At 35.9% G+C, this 18,946-nt stretch overlaps 2 protein-coding genes across 6 annotated transcripts; both read right to left on the reverse strand.

Annotated features, from left to right (window-relative positions):
• Nucleotides 1-1,869: 1,869 nt before the first annotated feature.
• Nucleotides 1,870-12,967, reverse strand: LOC114526006. 5 transcript variants are annotated; one of them, XM_028547486.1, is made up of 11 exons: nt 12,938-12,967; nt 12,620-12,679; nt 12,339-12,443; nt 11,152-11,250; nt 9,619-10,488; nt 7,834-9,160; nt 6,383-7,803; nt 5,392-5,802; nt 2,940-4,943; nt 2,434-2,555; nt 1,870-1,961 (listed from the first exon to the last, which is right to left on the reverse strand). In XM_028547486.1, the coding sequence occupies exons 4-9, from the start codon at nt 11,164-11,166 to the stop codon at nt 4,515-4,517; spliced, it is 4,473 nt and encodes a 1,490-aa protein (XP_028403287.1). In that variant the 5' UTR covers nt 11,167-11,250; nt 12,339-12,443; nt 12,620-12,679; nt 12,938-12,967; the 3' UTR covers nt 1,870-1,961; nt 2,434-2,555; nt 2,940-4,514. The 5 variants fall into 5 exon arrangements, with proteins under 5 accessions (XP_028403287.1, XP_028403286.1, XP_028403283.1 ...); XM_028547485.1 differs by having other exon boundaries at nt 2,434-2,550; nt 6,383-9,160; XM_028547482.1 differs by having other exon boundaries at nt 6,383-9,160.
• Nucleotides 12,968-13,796: 829 nt separating this feature from the next.
• LOC114526008 lies at nt 13,797-16,436 on the reverse strand. The gene is made up of 3 exons (XM_028547488.1): nt 16,248-16,436; nt 15,306-15,368; nt 13,797-14,390 (listed from the first exon to the last, which is right to left on the reverse strand). Exons 2-3 carry the CDS (start codon nt 15,312-15,314, stop codon nt 14,013-14,015), a joined length of 387 nt encoding a protein of 128 aa, XP_028403289.1. The 5' UTR covers nt 15,315-15,368; nt 16,248-16,436; the 3' UTR covers nt 13,797-14,012.
• Nucleotides 16,437-18,946: the final 2,510 nt, after the last annotated feature.

Below are 18,946 nucleotides of genomic sequence, written 5' to 3' on the forward strand. Positions count from 1 at the left end.
CGACACTCAATCTTTGCGTCGTCGGATAACTTTAACTTTGATGAATTGTGACATGTTGAACTCTGATTTAAAAATATCAGTAAATGGCTTAGTGATAATTGCAACATCATACTACCAAACTAAACTTTTGTTTGTAGGCTCTTCGTTAACATTCAAATAACTAGGAAATAGTCAGTGATCTTTGGAAATGTACCAGTAACCCGTTATAGATCTTTTAAATGTTTGGGCGTCGAGATTGATGAACAACTTTGGGAGCCCATATAATGCATAAGCAGGTAGGCGCGGGAATAGGTGTAATGAGACGAGTTAACCCTTTGTTCCTAAAGAACCATGCACCATTTACAAGCTTTAATTCAACCATACTTTGACTTTGTTCCCTCTTTGGGACAATTGCGGTCTATTATTGAAGAAAAGTTGCAAAATTTCAAAATAGGCTGCTCGGGTGTTAACGGGGGCAGACTACCATACAAGCTCCTCTGAACTCCTGGAGCAGCTGAGATGGAAAAATCTCGAACTAATATAAACTAACAAAGCAGTCCTCGTTATAATATCCTAAATACGGTACTGCTCCGTGCCTTCGCGAATCCTTTTCTGAGCGTAGTGTAATTGAATGGTTTAACCTGAGACATTCGATACTGATCTATCAATCCCGAGACCTAGAAAGAGTTTCTCAAAGAAGTTTTAATATAGGAGCTGTATTATGGATAGTCTTTCGCGTGAAGCTAGTCTGCTCAATCGATTCATTGTTTCAAGAGGCTCATAATTAGAGTAGTTAAATCTGCTATTTATATAGTTTATATTTGTATAGTGTAATTAAGTAGACGCCCATAATTAGTAGACGCCCTCCGTGGAAATCAGTGGTAACTGACGGGGCTAGTGTCTGTAAATAAAATTTTTAATAATAATTAATAATAAGCATATCCGTAAAATGTTGCTTCTATATTCTAAGGATGTTGCCGTCGGGACGAACAGCTTTTCATAGCGAATAAAGGGGAAATATTCCTGATCGTTGCCATAAGGTCGCCGCTAGCGCTCGTCAAACTTTGAATCATAACCTTTATAATGAATACGGACATTTTTCCTCTCGCGATCAACCTCGGTAATCTCAATTTCATAAATATTATTGTCTTTTCTTGGTTCTTTAACCGGTTTAAGCGAAGGGGTAATCTCTGCAAACTCCAAACCGTCTTCGAGACGTCACTTTGCCTGTCAGTTTGCCATGCACATTCCAATGTTTGTGGGTGGTTTTACGCCCACCCTTACCCCGCAACATTTATAAGTGGAGAGGTTAAGATACCCCGGTTCCGGTATACGGGTACGGGTAGCCATATTTTATTCATTTGAATCTCGTGTTGTTTGCACGTTTCATCATACAAATCACGCTTGCCTCAAGAGGCTAAAGTCTGCTAGAAAAGAATTGTCGAGTTAATCTTCGAAAAATTTGAGAAACACTGATGGAAATTCAGTCAATAAAATAAGGCTACCCGTACCCTTATACCGGAACCGGGGTATCTTAACCTCTCTACTATGTAGCCATGCAGGTGAACAGTAAATTGAACTTATATATAGCTGAGTTAATGGAAAGAATTTCCTAGTCACAAAACATCAAGAAATGTTTAAATAGCCTAAGTTTAATGTGGTTTAAGTTTAAGTATATGATATGAAGCATATTCAGCAAAGACAAAACAACACGTTCGACCGTGACCGTATGACATGCATCTATACGCTTGCTTATTGATTCTTGATTCAAAACATTTTACGTATACACTTCCATCGTGCCTCTAAATGCACTTAAACAGTGGTCAAAACTAGTGTATATAGGCCTACATATAAATCTACGCTAAACCTTCTCAACAATTCATACCTCGGCCATGATATAAAATTAAGCAAAATCTTTAATATCCTCAAACTGATCAAAAGCCTTTTCACTTGTTTTGTTGCTTTATCTTCCAGCGGCAAATCTACACATAAAAAATACGTAAAGCGTTGGAGAACAACAAAGAAGAGTATTAATGATCGATCGTTTCTGCAGCTAATGAAAACAGGATATATTTATAGACATCAAATTCGTGAGTGCTGATTACTAGAAGGAATTTAACGTTTGTGATAATCTGTTGCCTGTTGGTGGTCTTTTGCGTGGTGCACTGATAATAATTACACCTGCATTTTTGTGCAAATTTTAATTGCATTAAAACTGCCCTGCAGGATGCCATAATAACATTCAATGTCAATGTCAAAATGAACCGAAAGTGAAACTGCTCATGTTATATTGCGAAGTTATAAATACCATACATGCAGTTTCGCCGGCACATAAAATAATCTTCGCAGTTTTTTTTACGTCTGTTAGGTTTCTTTATGAAAATTTCTCTATATGAACTTGTTTATTTTGCATATTTTATTGCATGTAGCATATGAAGACTAATAATGACTTACCCAATTAATCATGTCACATTAAAACCAGATCCTTATCAAGATATATTTGCTGCGTCGTGACGACGAAATTTGGTCCAAGACCAACAAAGAAGCATTGCATTTGATTATATCCTAAACCTTTCCTGGCAGAAGATACTTTAAGTTAACAAAATAATGTTTACTTGCCGTGGAAAAGATAGAAAAGTGTCTGTAAACACATCGCTCAGGCATGAAGATGTACATGTCCGTTCGACAAAATACAATTTCTTGAATAAAACAGGATTTGAATAAAATCGTGCAGGGTATACAGATTAGTAGCAATTAGTAGCAGTTGTATGGTAAGATGGAGATATAGACAGTGGTATTCGTGGTAATCAAATTACGCCATACATAATTGCGATATATTATATGTTGCTGTATAAGAAAGTTTACTGATTTGTTAAATAAAAGTCTTTCGCAAAGTATCGTTTACTTCAAATCAATCACATATTTAAATCAAAATATCTAATAATGTACTTCGTACTTACAGATGTTAAAGGGACTGTGCTGACGACCTCTTAACACCAGATTCGGGTTGTCTCTTTGAGTAACGAGTAACAATATTTTATTAACATATGCCTGTAGAGAAGCTAATTACCTTTTCTCAAAAAGCCACACAGACCACATGCAGCTGGTGCAATTTGGCATTGTTTGGAGAGACAAAAATATAATGATGGGCGTCGAATATGGTAGTAACATTATACACGATGAAAAAGTGAAACATCTCTATTAGACTTGTTTAAATTTACGTTCCTATGTACCAGACTCAGGACTATGGGGAATGCTTATATTCAATTTAGTGATTTCAACGGTTTGAATCCTCAAGAACATTTTAGTCATCAAACTGCATCATCTCCGCTCGAAGTCGTCATATAATGAAAAGCAGTAGAACCTCAGTATTCTTATTCTCGTTCGTTATATAAACAATCTTAGTTCGCAGTTTTTGATTTACTCTGCTAAACGCTCATCAAATCTCTTTATTGCCTCATCTCGTAGCTCATGATGATAAATATTTTCAACATAAAGAGTATTTCTTTTTATCTTAGAACTGCATGTAAGCCAATGAATGCAAAAGCATCATTCTTGTCAACAATGCAATCACAGTCAAAGAACAATATAAGAGCAAAATGAATAAATTATTTACTTCGCAAACCCGTCGCTGTCGGTTTTTCCCTTAACCATCGGGCAGCCCGTTTTCAATGCACAGGTTGCAAGTTGCAACAGTTACACATAGATAATAGACTCCCTTTGGTAAGCAGAATCAGAGCCGTGGGTAACAGAAATTAAAACTGGGTTCCTATAACACAAGTGGCTGTTTTCGTGTCACATCTGCGCCCAATCTCGTTCCCCGAGCCCGCGATTTCTCTGGCGAAAAAGCAAAGGCTCTGGGATAATCGAAATCGGAAATTATTCTGATTCCGTTTGGATTTTGAAATACAATAAACCGTTACAAACTGCCGGAAACGAGAATTTCTGGCTTCCGGTTTGGATTATCCCAGAGCCTTTGTTTTCTCGACAGAGGAATCGCGGGCTCGGGGAACGAGATTGATCTGCGCCGTAAAACTCGATTTTACGCTATGCCACTTGTCTGACATGCAGGCAAAATGTTTTTTCATAATTCTTCACATTTGGCGCAAAAATAGTGGCTAAAATTTTGGACAAGTATATTTTGCTCTTATTATGGTGGCAATCTTTTAATTCCTAAACGTATTCCTAAGCCAATTTTAGTTATCTGTGCATGAATTATAGATACATCTAATTCTATGTTTGCAAAAGTCCTTAATATAGCTGCAGTTATGTAAGTGTAAATTTTTTAATCATTGTTATACTCAATGCCTTTGGCGATATACGAATTATGAAAAATATTATAGGGTAGGAAAAGTTGTAATTAAAAAAGCATTCATAGACCTATACTTTCAGTCTTGTTTTTGAGATATAGCCAGTTATAGCTATGTACTATCCTGCTGGAAACAAACTCTTAGGTGTATACATTATAACTTTTATAAGGTCAAATTTATACAATAGATAACTTAAAATAATTACTTAAAATGCCTTGGGTTGAATTATAGCTTGGTATCCTCCTCAGTGCATTCGGTGTCAGTATCGTCAATATCGGATACTTCGTCGTCACCATTTCTATCACTATGCTTCTGAGTATCCATTTCTCTCACACCAATACCACCATTGCATGTCTTTTTTTCATTCCTGTCGTTGTTTCTACCACTCGAGTTCGTTTCTTTTTCTTCAGCAGCTCCAGTAGTTGAGTTCATTGTGTCTGTCTTTTCTTTATCCTTAGCTACTTCATTAAACCCATTAGTTGCTTCGTTCTGCTTTTTGGTCATCTTCGAGTCATTGCATTTCTTTGCGACTCTTCTAGCGACTTCTTTCGCAGCCTCCTTTGCCGCATTTTGAGTTAAAATCGTAATGTCTGTACTTTCAAATTCCTCGACATAGTCAGCAAACGTTTTTGTTGCTACTATCGGGAGTTCACCCTATATGGAAAGATGAGATTTTGTAAGCTATAAAGGATACTTATATTTTACTGATATATTACATATTTATGATAGCGAACTGTGCCAAATTAATTTAAGTTTGATTTGGCATAAATCAGGCAAAATCAACACAATATTTGTATGATTCCACAAAAATTTCAGAAAACTCACGTTGCCTGTGTTGATAGGTTAATATGTAAATATATAATATGTAAATTATAAAACACTATAAATACCGTAGGTCTATATGACATGCCATATATACCCCATATAACGATAATCAAGTAACATTAACATGGTGGGATATCAGCCATCTTAGAAGAAGAGCTACTATATACCCCGTATAAAATTTACTCCCGAAGGCCAAATTGTACGCGAGTTATTTAATCGCTTATTTGTTTCGTGTTATAGATATAACATGTTGATTTTTAATAACTTTATCACTTGCCTCTGTCCCGTCGTTCTTTTCAACATTATTACCATCCGATATTGATTCATTTGATTGTTCCGTGGATTCATAATTTATTTCATCTTCTTCCATATTTTCTCGACGTAAAAAAATTTGTTTGTCTTTGAACAGCAAATCCTCATTTCTCAAATTAATTCCATCATCGCCGCTAACTCGAAGCACCATATCTCTTTCCCACATCATTGGACCCCAAATAGTAATTTTCTTTTTTTTACGGCGTGCTGTGAGCTCGAATCGAAAAGCTGTTTCTTTATGAAATAAGAAGTTTTCACCTCCCTCCACAATGAAACTTTCCAATAAAAAATGTCTTTTAGTCCAACTTGGGAAGATGTACAAGGTTACCGCATGAGGTGACTTGTTGGCAATCAGAATCGACTTCAAATGTCCGCCCTATATTGAGAAGTGTTATGATATCCAATATAATAAAAATGTTGATGCACGAGCATGCATTATTGTTGAAAAGTAAAGCGTAATTAGATATTGCCAAACGCATCACTGATTTAAACAAAAATAGTCCGAATATAGATACATTTCGATAAAAATTTTCCTCACTTTGCCTGTCAGTTTGCCATGCACATTCCAATGTTTCTGGGTGGTTTTACGCCCACCCTTACCCCGCAACATTTATAAGTGGAGAGTTTAAGATACCCCGGTTCCGGTATACGGGTAGCCATATCTTATTCATTTGAATTTCGTGTTGTTTGCACGTTTCATCATACAAATCACGCTTGCCTCAACAGGCTAAAGTCTACTGGAAAAGAATTGTCGAGGTAATCTTCGAAAAATTTGAGAAACACTGATGGGAATTCAGTTAACAAAATAAGGCTACCCGTACCCGTATACCGGATATATTTCACCTCCCCCGTATAAAATTTACTCCCGAAGGCAAATTGTACGCGAGTTATTTAATCGCTTATTTGTTACGTGTTATAATTATAACATGTTGATTTTTAATAACTTTATCACTTGCCTCTGCCCCGTCGTTCTTTTCATCATTATTACCATCCGATATTGATTGTCTCACTTGGTTTGTTTTTTCCGACCCATTCAAGCTGTCATTTTCCTCAGTGCACGCAGTTTTATCGTCAATATCAGATATTTCGTCATCACAGTCTCCAGCCATCTTAATTACAGCCAGATGGCCAAGCGCGTTTCCAGCCAAAGTGTATGTGCGACTCACCGGTTGATCGTACTCGAAAATATGAGGCTGAGTTGGTTCTATCCAAACTTCTTTGAAACGGTCGTACTTATTTACATCAAACCAAATTCCTGGAAGAAAGCGCGTGGCCTGAAAACGAACTTTCACGTTGGTGGCACTGTTTGGTATTTCAATGGATTGTTTACTATCTTCAACCTCATAATGTTTTTCTACACCGTTCTCTTCATAATCAACGAGCATCCTAACCAACCAAAGTCCTTCACAAATAAACTGTAATATGTGTCTCCCGGGTTCCGTGGTTTCATCATTTATTTCATCTATCAAGTCCTTGTATTCAGGAATTTTATCATACTTTTCATCGAGTTCATCCCTTGTGATATTTACCACTTTCTCACAGTACAAGTTTCCAGCCAAAGTGTACGTGCAACTCACTGGTTTCTTGTACTTGAAGATATGAGGCTGGGCTGGTTTCACCCAACAGTCGTTCAAAAAGTCATACTTTTTTACGTCACACCAAACACCAGGCCCGCGCATGACCTGAAATCCAACTTCAATGTTGGTAGCATTGCTCGGTATCCAAATCAAACTTCCACTACCTTTAACCTCGGCCTTAGGTATCTTTTTACCGTTCTCTTCATAATCAACAATCATCTTTGAAAACCAAACGCCATCAGAAATATACTGTAGTTTGTGTTTGCCGTCCGGTAATGATTGAGTTACTTGGTTTGTTTTTTCTGATCCATTTGAGCTGCCATTTTTTTTACTACATTTTTGATTATCCAATTCTCTCACACCAATACTTTCAGTGGCTGCATTCCTGTCATTGTTTTCACCACTCGAGTTCGTTTCATCTTCTTCAAATGACTTCTTGTTAGATTTCCCATTCATCTCCGTTGTCTTTCCTGAGCCATTGGATTTCTTTTCGACTCTTCTAGCGACTTCTTTCGCAGCCTCCTTTCCCGCATTTTGCATTAGAATCGCAATATCTGTACTTTCACCGTTGTCATCGTAATGTTTCTTCACATATTCAAAAAACGTTTCCGTTGCTAATGATGTGAATTTCTCAACCCCGTCACCAACATCAGACGAAAAAGTTTCAAATGCTGCCAGTGCTTCTTCAGCAGAAACCACGTCTTGTATCATGTTTTCTGAGCCATTGGATTTCTTTTCGACTCTTCTAGCGACTTCTTTCGCAGCCTCCTTTCCCGCATTTTGCATTAGAATCGCAATATCTGTACTTTCACCGTTGTCATCGTAAATATCTGTACTTTCACCGTTGTCATCGTAATGTTTCTTCACATATTCAAAAAACGTTTCCGCTGCTAATGATGTGAATTTCTCAACGCCGTCACCAACATGAGACGAAAAAGTTTCAAATGCTGCCAGTGCTTCTTCGGCAGAAACCACGTCTTGTATCATGTTTTCTGTCAGCCCTCCTGGTACACCAGCAACCCCTCCGAGCAGGGCATCCGTTAAGACGTGTAAAATAAATTGTTTCCAGGTCATTTTTGGTCCACCTGCAATAATTGCGTCTAGTTTACTAGTTATGGTTTTAATGAAGCAGCGAAAAGCTGAGGTGGCAATCCTCACAGAAATTTGGTCTTCCAGAGAAGATTGAGCAACCTTAAATACAATCTTCGCAGCTCCACCCATAAACGCCGCCACTCCAGCTACTCCCGTTGTCAAGGCTGCTCCACTAACAGCACCAACGATAAAACTTAAAACGTACGTTCTTAGCGGGCAGCCGTTTTTTATTGATTCACGATTTATTGTCTTTAATCCACTTGAAATCCCTCCTCCCATAAGAGCCCCTGATGCAGCTATTATTCCAAGTACAACTGGTGCGGCACTTCCTACAGTTAGGAATGTTAACCCGACGCCACCTGCTGTAAGAATGACCGATAAAAACAACAATCCCATTCTCTTTCGATATTGTGACTTTTGCGCATCGCTGTAACATTCGGGATTGAAAACAGCTCTCCATCGCGCCTTTGATAACCATCCCCTGTCATAATCTGCGACGTTATTGTACGCGGCTCGGGCTTCGGGATCTTTGAGAATCTCGTACGCGAAGATGATTTCTCGACATATAGCATTGTCACCATTCTCAGGATTCTTGTCAGGATGCCAACGCCGCAATTGAGAACGATAAGCTTTCTTTATGATATGCTGCTGTTCTTCGAATGGCTTTTTACGAACTTCTTTCATATTTAGAGCAAGGATTTCGTACAGATTCTTGTTTCCTGACGCTGAAACGTCCTCTTTCATATTTTGACGCCGAATGCAAATTTGTTTTTCCATAGACGGCAACTCTTCTTGTTCTACTTCCAATTGATCACGACCACTGACTCGAAGGATTGTATCTTTCTCCCACTCTTTCGACTGGAAAAATGTCTCCAATTTTCTCCCATCACGGCGAGCCCCGAGCTCAAAGCGAAATGCTTCTTCCTTTTGAAATAAGAAGCTATCACCTCGTTCTATAATTATACTCAGCGAAAAAATATGACTTTTAGTCCAGTTTGCGAGGATGAACAAGGTGACCGCATGGGTGGATTTGTTTGCAACAACAATTGATTTCAATTGTTCACCCTATGGAAAGATGAGAATTTGTAAGCTATATCGTAAAGGACAATCGTGAAAAATGTTAATGAGCAATCTCGATATGTTAAATATATTTATTTATGTACTCTGATGGCGAATTTACCAAATGTAAATTAATTTTTCTTATGGCTTTGTCACCAAATGACTTTGTCAGGAAAATTTATCTTATAATTAGAAGAGAAGTGCTGCTTTAGCTGCTTTGTTTAGGAAGATCTCTCATCATATAAAATTTTTCTTGTGAAGGCCAATTGTTCGCTAATTAATTAATCGCTTTTAAGTAAGTAAGTAATAATAACTCGTTTCCAATATTATATGACAAGCGTCACTTCCGGTGAAATGGAGCTCAGCGAGACCTTGGTCCGATATCTCTCGGTAAAGACCTCGCACTCGGTTAATAAAAAGTTAATCTTTTTATATTATTTTAACATGTTGATTTTATCACTTGCCTGTGTCGTGCCGTTCTTTTCATTGTTATCGACATCCTTTGCAACTTTAACACGAACTGCTGATGCAGCTTCCATGGCACCATCTATTATAAGATTTATTAATGATTTTTTTTCCATGTAGTCATCATAACTTTTCTCGACAAAGTCTGCAAATGTTTTCACTGCTATTTCCGTTGTCGCTTCAATACCAGCGCCAGAAGGGACTGTTTTTAGTGCTGTCAGTACTTCTTCTACAGTAACTACGTTTCGATTGATGCTTTCTTTAGGTCTTCCAGGTAACCTGACAATTCCTCTTAGCCATGCATCAAGTAAAACATGCAAAATAAATCGTTTCCAATTATTTTTCTGTTTTTTAGCAAGGATTGCGTCTAGATTACTATTAAGGGATGCGATAAAGCCCGGAAAACCTGTTACGGTGATTCTTGTAATAATTTGCCGTTCCAGAGAAGGTTTAGCAATTGTCAATGTAAGATCATCTGCTTCACCCGCCATACCAACTACTCTTGCTTCTACGTCTGCGCAAATTAAACCTGGAAAGTTGTAATGGAAAGAGCAGTCTTTTTCTGTCGATGTACGGTTGAAGACTTTCAATGCGGCCATCACCCCAAGAATAGTGGGTGCAGCCATTCCTGCTGTTATGATTGTTAAAACAACGGCAACCATTATGAGAAGAGCCAAAAAAAACAAGAATATTTTTTCATTCCATTCTCTTGAACACTGATTCTCATTGCTGTCAAATTCGGACCCCATTTCATCAGCTACTTCATTACCATTTTTGGATTGATCAGCCATGCCTGTTGTTTCTCCGTTGTCATGGAATTTCGCCCGGAGTATTGCAAAAATTGCTATTGCAGCTCGCCTGAAAATATTCTACACGAGAAGAGATTTTGTAATTATCCTATGGAATTGGATATTTGCATGAGGTGAAAGTTGCAATGTTCCATGATTCCATCACTCATCGAGGCGAAGTCGAGTGAAAATATTCATACTACATTGCACCAATCAAAATATTCATTATTTGTTTAACTTATTGCTTTTAAATAAAGATAAAAACAAGTGTACCGATTATTATATACTCGTGAATAGTGAAAGCATCATTACAATGGAAAAAACAATTTCCCTGGTTCAACCGTCCAATCGAATATCCCTTTTCCCAGTCAGTAAAATGTGAATTTTTGTTTAATAACATATGATAGATTTAATTCATGAAGTATTATATAACCATTTGCAATTTTTGCGTCATTAAAACCGAGAAGTTGTAAAATTATCTGGATAGAAGTTTTGAAAAAAATGAAACGTATTTATTACCCCTTTTTAATTTCCCCCCACAATATCAATGCTCTATTACTGCGCTGCATACACCATAGATTGCATGGACAAAGTTTTTTTAAATTACCTAATTAAACAGGGATATTTTCTTCTCATAATTTTTTAATTTTTCAATCATTTAAATACCTGATTCTCACGATGTGTCGGTAGTGAAATGAACATTTTACTGAACGTTTACTTTTTCGTTATATAATTAATTCGTACCTCGCCCTTGGTCATTATATCGAATAAATAAGAGCTGCTACCAATAACCCCAGAAATCAGAAGTCTTCTCGCTAATTTCACTTTCAAAGCAAAGTCAACCTGAATATTGAAGTAAAATACGTAAGCGGGGACTATAATGGAAATGTGGGCGGTTTATGCCGCATGTGTTAACATTCCGCAAAATGATAGTATAAACGCTTTGGTCAAGTGCATGCCACAGTACAAAGATTTTTGGAACTATACATATTAACTATATAGACTATATACATATACATAACTTTCAGTAACTAAGATTTTAGGATGCGTGCATGATTATTTACTAAGTATATATAGAAATAAGTTTAAAAAGTACAAAATAGAAAGAAAACAAGGGTTTGATAAATTGAACCGTGAGACGTGACGGTTTTAAAAAAACATGCTAAATTTGAAAATGCTTATCATCTAGCAAATTGCTTGTCCTTTGCAGTTTATGCTCGTTGCATGAGAATCGACGGTATATATAGCTAAATTAACACACGTAACTGTCGTAAGTCGTATTGGCGTTAAAGGCACTAAAGATGGATCGAACACAGGGGTTATAAATATAAAGGCTTGTTCGTTACCCTATAGTATATAAGTATTGTTATCTCTAGTTGCACTGATTCACCATTTCCCCGCGATATGCAACTTTTCAATGGTCAAATTTCGATATTTGTAGGAACTTTATAGCACTTATTAAATATCAACATTGCTTCCACATAATATGAACTAGTGTGCATAACAATATCAGCCGCGCGGTATTATATATATGAGCATTAATAACATACGGACTAGTTCAAGAGTATATTTGAAATCAAAACACTGTTTAACTATATATGGACAATATAGTATACATGTCGCTATTCTTTCGAATTGTGTTTATAGTCTATTCCAACATATATTATAGCTATATTTTTGAAGATATTGCCCATGCAGGTAATTATTTATATGGTATATAGTGTTTCTAAAACTAACGGGAAAATCTGTATGGTACACTGCTAAAATTGAGTTCAAGCGGACCAGAATACCCGTAATGTTGTTCGCGTCTCTGTTTAAGTCAGATATGCATGGTAGGCTATGGTTTTAGCTAATACAAAAGTTATGTTACTGTTAGATAACAACTGAAACTATTTAAGACGTGGAAGTAAATGCATGTTGAATACACAAACCTTTTATTCTGTAAGTCCGATTTTACGGCCAACAATATTTTGACCAGCGAACCGGCATAGTCAGTACAATGCAGCTGATATACATGCAGACAGCGGAACGACGTTCTATAAAAAATAAATTTTCATTTGCGAAATTGTTCGGGAATATGTACAGCATATTATTTTTTGAAAGATAATTCGTAGTCGCTTGCAACTGATGTTCAAATTTACAAGGAAATTCTGGCATTAAATTGTCAAAAGGAATTGCACAATATTGTCTAACGTGAAAGGACTGTACTTACAGAGGCGTATCATAGCGTTGTGTTGACTGACCAAAGTTTGAAAACAAAATTTAGGCAATTCTATAAATAAAGAATTAGAAACATACTAGATATGATATATTCTCACATACCAAAAGAAAAATTGAGTGTGCAACTTTAACAGTTAACAATGAATTGGTACAGATTTTAAACGTTATATTGATCAACTTTATCAGTTCGATTGAGGACAGATATGCGCATGCAGCTCAAAATTTGAGAAAAATTCCTTATAATTTAGTATCATGTACCTGCAGAAAAAATGTAAAGTACAAATGTAGGTAAAAAGAAGTACTTACATACCAGAACAGAGCCAACCTCACAAGAACGGAATCAAGCAGGTTTTGAATGAAAATTAGAAACCTGATTCTCTTTATACAATATAATTTATCTGCGAATACCTGCAGAGAATGAGACTCAATTTTGATTCAATTATATCGGTTTTAATTGCACCCCGTGACGTCCAGCTTCAGCAGAGTTCTTATACTGCATGGGGTAGGAACATTCCAAAAAAGCATCAGACTATATTGTTCACATGCAGGTTTGTTTTAATTATTTGCTGTATGTTGGTCAAATTGAAAACAAGGTTGAAATATAAATGATGGTTGAAATATGCATAACTTTCGGTTTCATACTAGCTTCCAGGGGACCCCGCGCTTATATATTTTAGCAATAATTAAGACTATATGCATATAGCATAATTTGAAAAGGTGCACAAATTGCAGCGGTTCGAAAATGTTCCGCTTAGTATAGTGGTCGTCATGTGGCATTTCCTCTCCAATAAGATTTTAAACAAGAATATCGCTGCCAGACTGAAACATGGCACCGAAAAGAATTCCGTTTTCGTACTTCGTCGATAAGGACTACGTTTCATTTTGTGTCGTTTCCGTTTAAATTTTTGCCGGCATCGTGTAAACGCAAGGTGCCAAGGCCGAAACGGCATAATTTAATATCAAATGAAAATGGCATCGTGTATATAAACGGGATCTAAATCAACGCTTATGCAGAGAGCTGTCGAATTAGAAATTCTTTATGAAACTATAGTCAAAGCTCTTTGAAAGTTTTTTAAATTAGTTGTAAGAACTATATAGCTCTGACATAACTTTCAAAGCGAAATAAAGTATACTTCGAAAGATATTAGGTTATATATATATTATTGTAATTTTGCATAGTGGATGAATCAATATAATTGGAATTGCCTACAGGACTAGAACTCGTTCACAGCTAGTTTGTTGCATCGTGTGAAGTGTGTTAAGTAATCTTAGATAAACAATTGAATACAGATTAAGAGATAATCTATATATAGTTTAATAATAAGTAACATTTTTACTTAATTTCGTCAGGTTAGATCCTATATGTCTTGATGTGGTAAATCCTTTCAAAATTCGTTTATATCATCAAAATATTCCCCCAAGATCTTCATCACAGCCTCATAATACAAGCCTCCAGCCAAAGTGTACGTTCGAGTCACCGGTGTCTTGTATTTGAAGATATGAGGCTGGGTTGGTTTCACCCAACATTTTTTGAAACGATCGTACTTTTTTACATCACACCAAATACCAGGCCCGCGCATGACTTGAAATTTAACTTCAATGTTGGTAGCATTGTTTGGTATTAGAATAGAATTTTCGCTATCTTCGACCTCACAATGTTCTCTTTCATCGTTCTGGTCATAATCAACAATCATCTTAGAAAACCAATGTCCTTTAGAAATATACTTCAGTCTATATTCCATGGACTCGTCAAGATCATTACCCTTACGAAAAGAAAGGATCTCGTAAACAAAAATCTAGTAACATAATACATATTTATTTCTGCACATGCATGCACAACAAATGAAAGTATATACATATATATATATATATATATATATATATATATATATATATATATATATATATATATATATACACCCGTTTGCAAAAACGTTGGCCGCAGATAGATATATAGATAGATACGCGAAATCTAATTAGAATTGCATATGTTGTGTAATATGATTGAAATCCCATGCAAATGTAATCATATGCAATTCTAATTAGATTTCGAGTATCTATCTATCTATCTATCTGCGGCCAACGTTTTTGCAAATGGGTGTATATAATTATTATATAATATATATATATAATTATATATATTATATATATATATATATATATATTATTATATATAATAGGATTGTGTGGGAGGCATATTATAGAATGAAATATACTTCTTTTACATCAAATGTGGTATATAACAACTGCCTAAAATAGACAAATCATGCACTTCTCGACGTTTAACTCTCCTGACGAAGACCCTCAGGTCGAGACGTCGAGAAGTGTTTTGTCTATTTTAAGCAATGGTTATACCACTTTGATGCTAAGTTGTTTGAAGACGCTGCCACGCTGCTCCCTGGTTATATATCCATTATAATATGCAGAAGATTATATATTATTGTAATATTTAGTTGTTAATGATTGCGTATTCAAACATACATTCTTGTAATTTTCATCAGTGCAATCATAAAAGCAATCTATACACAACACATATATGTGTTGTGTATAGATTGCTTTTATGATTGTATACTGCACAAATTATTCAGGATAATCATCATTGTAAATTGTTGTACTACACGGAAACACAAATGTTCATTCTACACAATATTGCAGAGTTGTTGTGCACGTGTTCATACCTCAGCCATGTAGTGGAATCAAATGAACACACGGGAGTGAAATATCTTTCTTTCAAGTTTCATCTAAATAACGAAGCAAATCACAAAATCGTAGAAGCAGAACAAGTAAAATCCCAGCAGCCAGATCGTCTGGGTGCGACGACGTCATGCAGTCACTAATAACAATTACCAATTGTATTCGTGATACAAGATCTCTCTCAAAAAAACACGAAATTAAATTACCAGACAATTACGAATTATTTATTGAATTTCATGACTTAATCCTTATGCAGTATGAAAAAGCAGTTATTCAGCTTCCCAATGATACCTTTCTTCAGTTCATAACAGTACGAAATTATCAAATATTTATGAAATAACTGAAATAGGAATTCTTTCACTGTTAAAACGACGTTGACTTTCGTACAGACTGATCAAACTGTAAGTGCTGAAACTTAAAGAATGATGCGAATATTGTTTACTATCTAGATTTTTCGATGTATAATTATTCTAGTTCTTTTTGAGATATAATTAACCTGACTGTGAAATTTGCGCAGCTATAATTATCTAATCCTAAAGATATTTTATATCTTCAGTTTTTATTTACAGATATCGAAACCGCTGTGGCGATCAAACCGCATCGAACCAGAATAAGGTGTATTTGAAACAAGAATTAGAAATACTGTAGGAAACTAATTACATGCACTGTGGAAAAACTGATCGGTCAATCCTTCTCGAACAACTGCGATGAAGGCGCGTAGTGATTATTGGTTATAAATATATACATATATATATACTTATAATATATATATATATATATATATATATATATATATATATATATATATATATATATATATATATATATATATATATATACAAGAAACGTGTACGGTTGTATAAATTGCAAAAGGACCGATTCAACTTGATACATGCATGGCTCAGTATATTCACTATAGAACTTACATTCTCGATAAGTGATGAAAGGAAGAGCATCTTGCCATTGATGTATTATGTCATTTAGTAAAACTTGTGCCTTGAACAAAGGCGTTGTGCGTAAGAACAGATGATTGCACCTCATTGCCTTTTTCGGTAATCGATTTTTATGGACTTTCGTGTCGGATTGAACGGGTAAATACCAAAAATTAGCAGCAATCGTCGTCACTCTCGCCCTCATAAAAATCAATTGACAAAATCTCCCATAGCAACGAAAGATTTGCATTGCTATGACGTGGCGTTTGACCTCATGGAAAAGCCTATAAGACGAAGCGCGCAAAAAATGTATTCAGATCACCTGATATAGTTCTTCTCAACGACAAAACGTGAAATCAAAATTTGCAAAATCAGCTCGCTTAGTCAAGATGATATGAAGAAGTTGAGAAAACAGCAAGTTATTTCACATTGAGTACACCAATTCTACTGCATGCATGGCTTGCGTTTTGCATTAACGTTTTCGAGTTGCGAGCTAGCCACAAGACGTAAGTCTAGCACAATTTTTTATGCTTCCGAAGCATTTTACTTTACCAGCAGAAAATTTGATAAAATAAGAATATTCTTTGCATATCGTTTAATGATTATATAGCTTTACTGAACAGACACTTCCCGAATTTGCTTCAGTGCACACAGAAAAATAGGGAGTTTACGATTCACGACGCGCGGCTCGTTTACGATTCACGATTCACGACGACGGTTTACGATTCACGACGACGCGCTTGCAAAACAAAGACATATCACACGCGACACATGTGATAAGTATGCATAATTTGTGGCCCACGACAGCGTTGTCATTCTTACGACGCCTTAAAATGAGGCAATTTCACGGCTTCTCGATGACATGAAAGCAGGGGCAACGTGATAGCTGTTTAATAGCTTATATGAAACTACAATATCAGCTAGACATCGGAGGTTCTTAGCACAATTGAAACGTTTGTATGAATATTTCAAAGTCCTGGCAGCATAATTAATTTCTCGTAGCTTATTTCTAGCAAAATAATTGACTAGCGTCGTCGAGCTAACTGCGTCGTAGATCTTAAACTCCCTATTAGCTTGGAAATGAGACGGGCAATGTAATCTATTATTGGTGCGATGGTTTTCATTGCCCGAGAACAAATTCGGGAAGCTGGTGTCTATTACATGGTTTTTATGAAAACAACAAGTGCGTTTTTAAGTTAACTTTATATATATATTGTTAACTTTAAGTAGATATATGTACTCATATGTATATTAACGTCTACATGAGTGGTTGTATATGCTATCCTTATTGACATGCGAACATTGTTTGAACAACGACCATTATATAGAAACTGTCGGTGAAGATTATTAATTTATTATGACTTATTTAGTGCATGGTTCACGTCATACTAGTTGTTTGTGCAGAAATAGCTACATTATTTTTCATATTTTGTCTCAGTCTCTCAGAACGTGTTCATTCGATACCAGAACATTATCGAGTAAGTAAGGTAAAAATAAAAAGATGCCTGTGCATAGGTTTACAAATAGCATTCAATCAATCAATCAATCAAAACTTTATTTAAGCACGGTAAAATCTACAGTATAAAAAGTGGGCTATAATTATATACATTCATTAGATATTTAGGGACAAAATTACTAAATACAACACAATACAATACAATTTAAAATACAGATATATAAACTGATTTACAAGATTGCCGTGCGAGAGTCTGTTTTATAGGGAAAAAATGTTGTCAATCTCCCTTTTAAATTGGTTAAGAGAGCATAATGCTCGTACATTTTGAGGTAACTCATTCCACAACACCGCGCCACTATAACTAAAACTTCGTTTAGCATAATTTGTTCGCGGTTTTGGTACAAATAAAGCATTTTCAGAGTTTCTCAAATTGTATCCTGTGCTGTGGAATTCAAATAAATTACGGAGATTTCGGTGTTAAATCGTTAAGAATTTTGAACATTATTACAGCCTTGTGTTTTTTCCGGCGTGTCGAAAGATTGTCCCAACCTAGTTTAGTGAAAAGGTCGCTGGAACTTGCATCGTATCCAGATTTGGTAATTACCCTCGCTGCTCTATTTTGCAGTTTTTGCAATTTATCATTTAACGTGATATTTAAACCATCCCAAACTGACTACAATAATCAAAATACGGTTGAATCAAAGCTCCGTAAATTTTGAGGGCAGTGCTTGTATCTATGAACTGGCGTATCCTTTTAAGAGCACCAATTGCCGACGCAACCTTTTTGGAAATGCCTTCAACGTGTCGCGCCCATACTAGGTGCTCATCAATTTGTAATCCTAATGATTTCGTATCTTTAACTCTCTTGATTATCTTCCCGTCAATTTCAATGTTTATTTGTTCATTATTGTGTATCATTAACCGTTGACGAGATCCAATTATCATAAATTCCGTTTTAGCGACATTTAGACTCAGTTTGTTAGCTATGAGCCATTGATTAAGATTTTTCAATTCAGAGTTAATTATTGATTCAAGCTCTGTTACAGATTTTGCCGCAATACTTATATTAGTATCATCAGCAAACATTCTCGGAGAGGCTCTTTCCAGACAATTAGGCAAATCGTTAATGTAAATTAAAAACAATAGTGGCCCCAAGTTGCTACCTTGAGGCACACCACAACTTATTTTAACAGCCTCAGATAATTCACCATTTACGCAACATCTTTGGCCACGGTTG

This window comes from Dendronephthya gigantea, unplaced genomic scaffold, assembly GCF_004324835.1.
Source record: "Dendronephthya gigantea isolate DGI-Jeju-01 unplaced genomic scaffold, DenGig_1.0 000036F, whole genome shotgun sequence".
NCBI lineage: Eukaryota > Metazoa > Cnidaria > Anthozoa > Malacalcyonacea > Nephtheidae > Dendronephthya > Dendronephthya gigantea.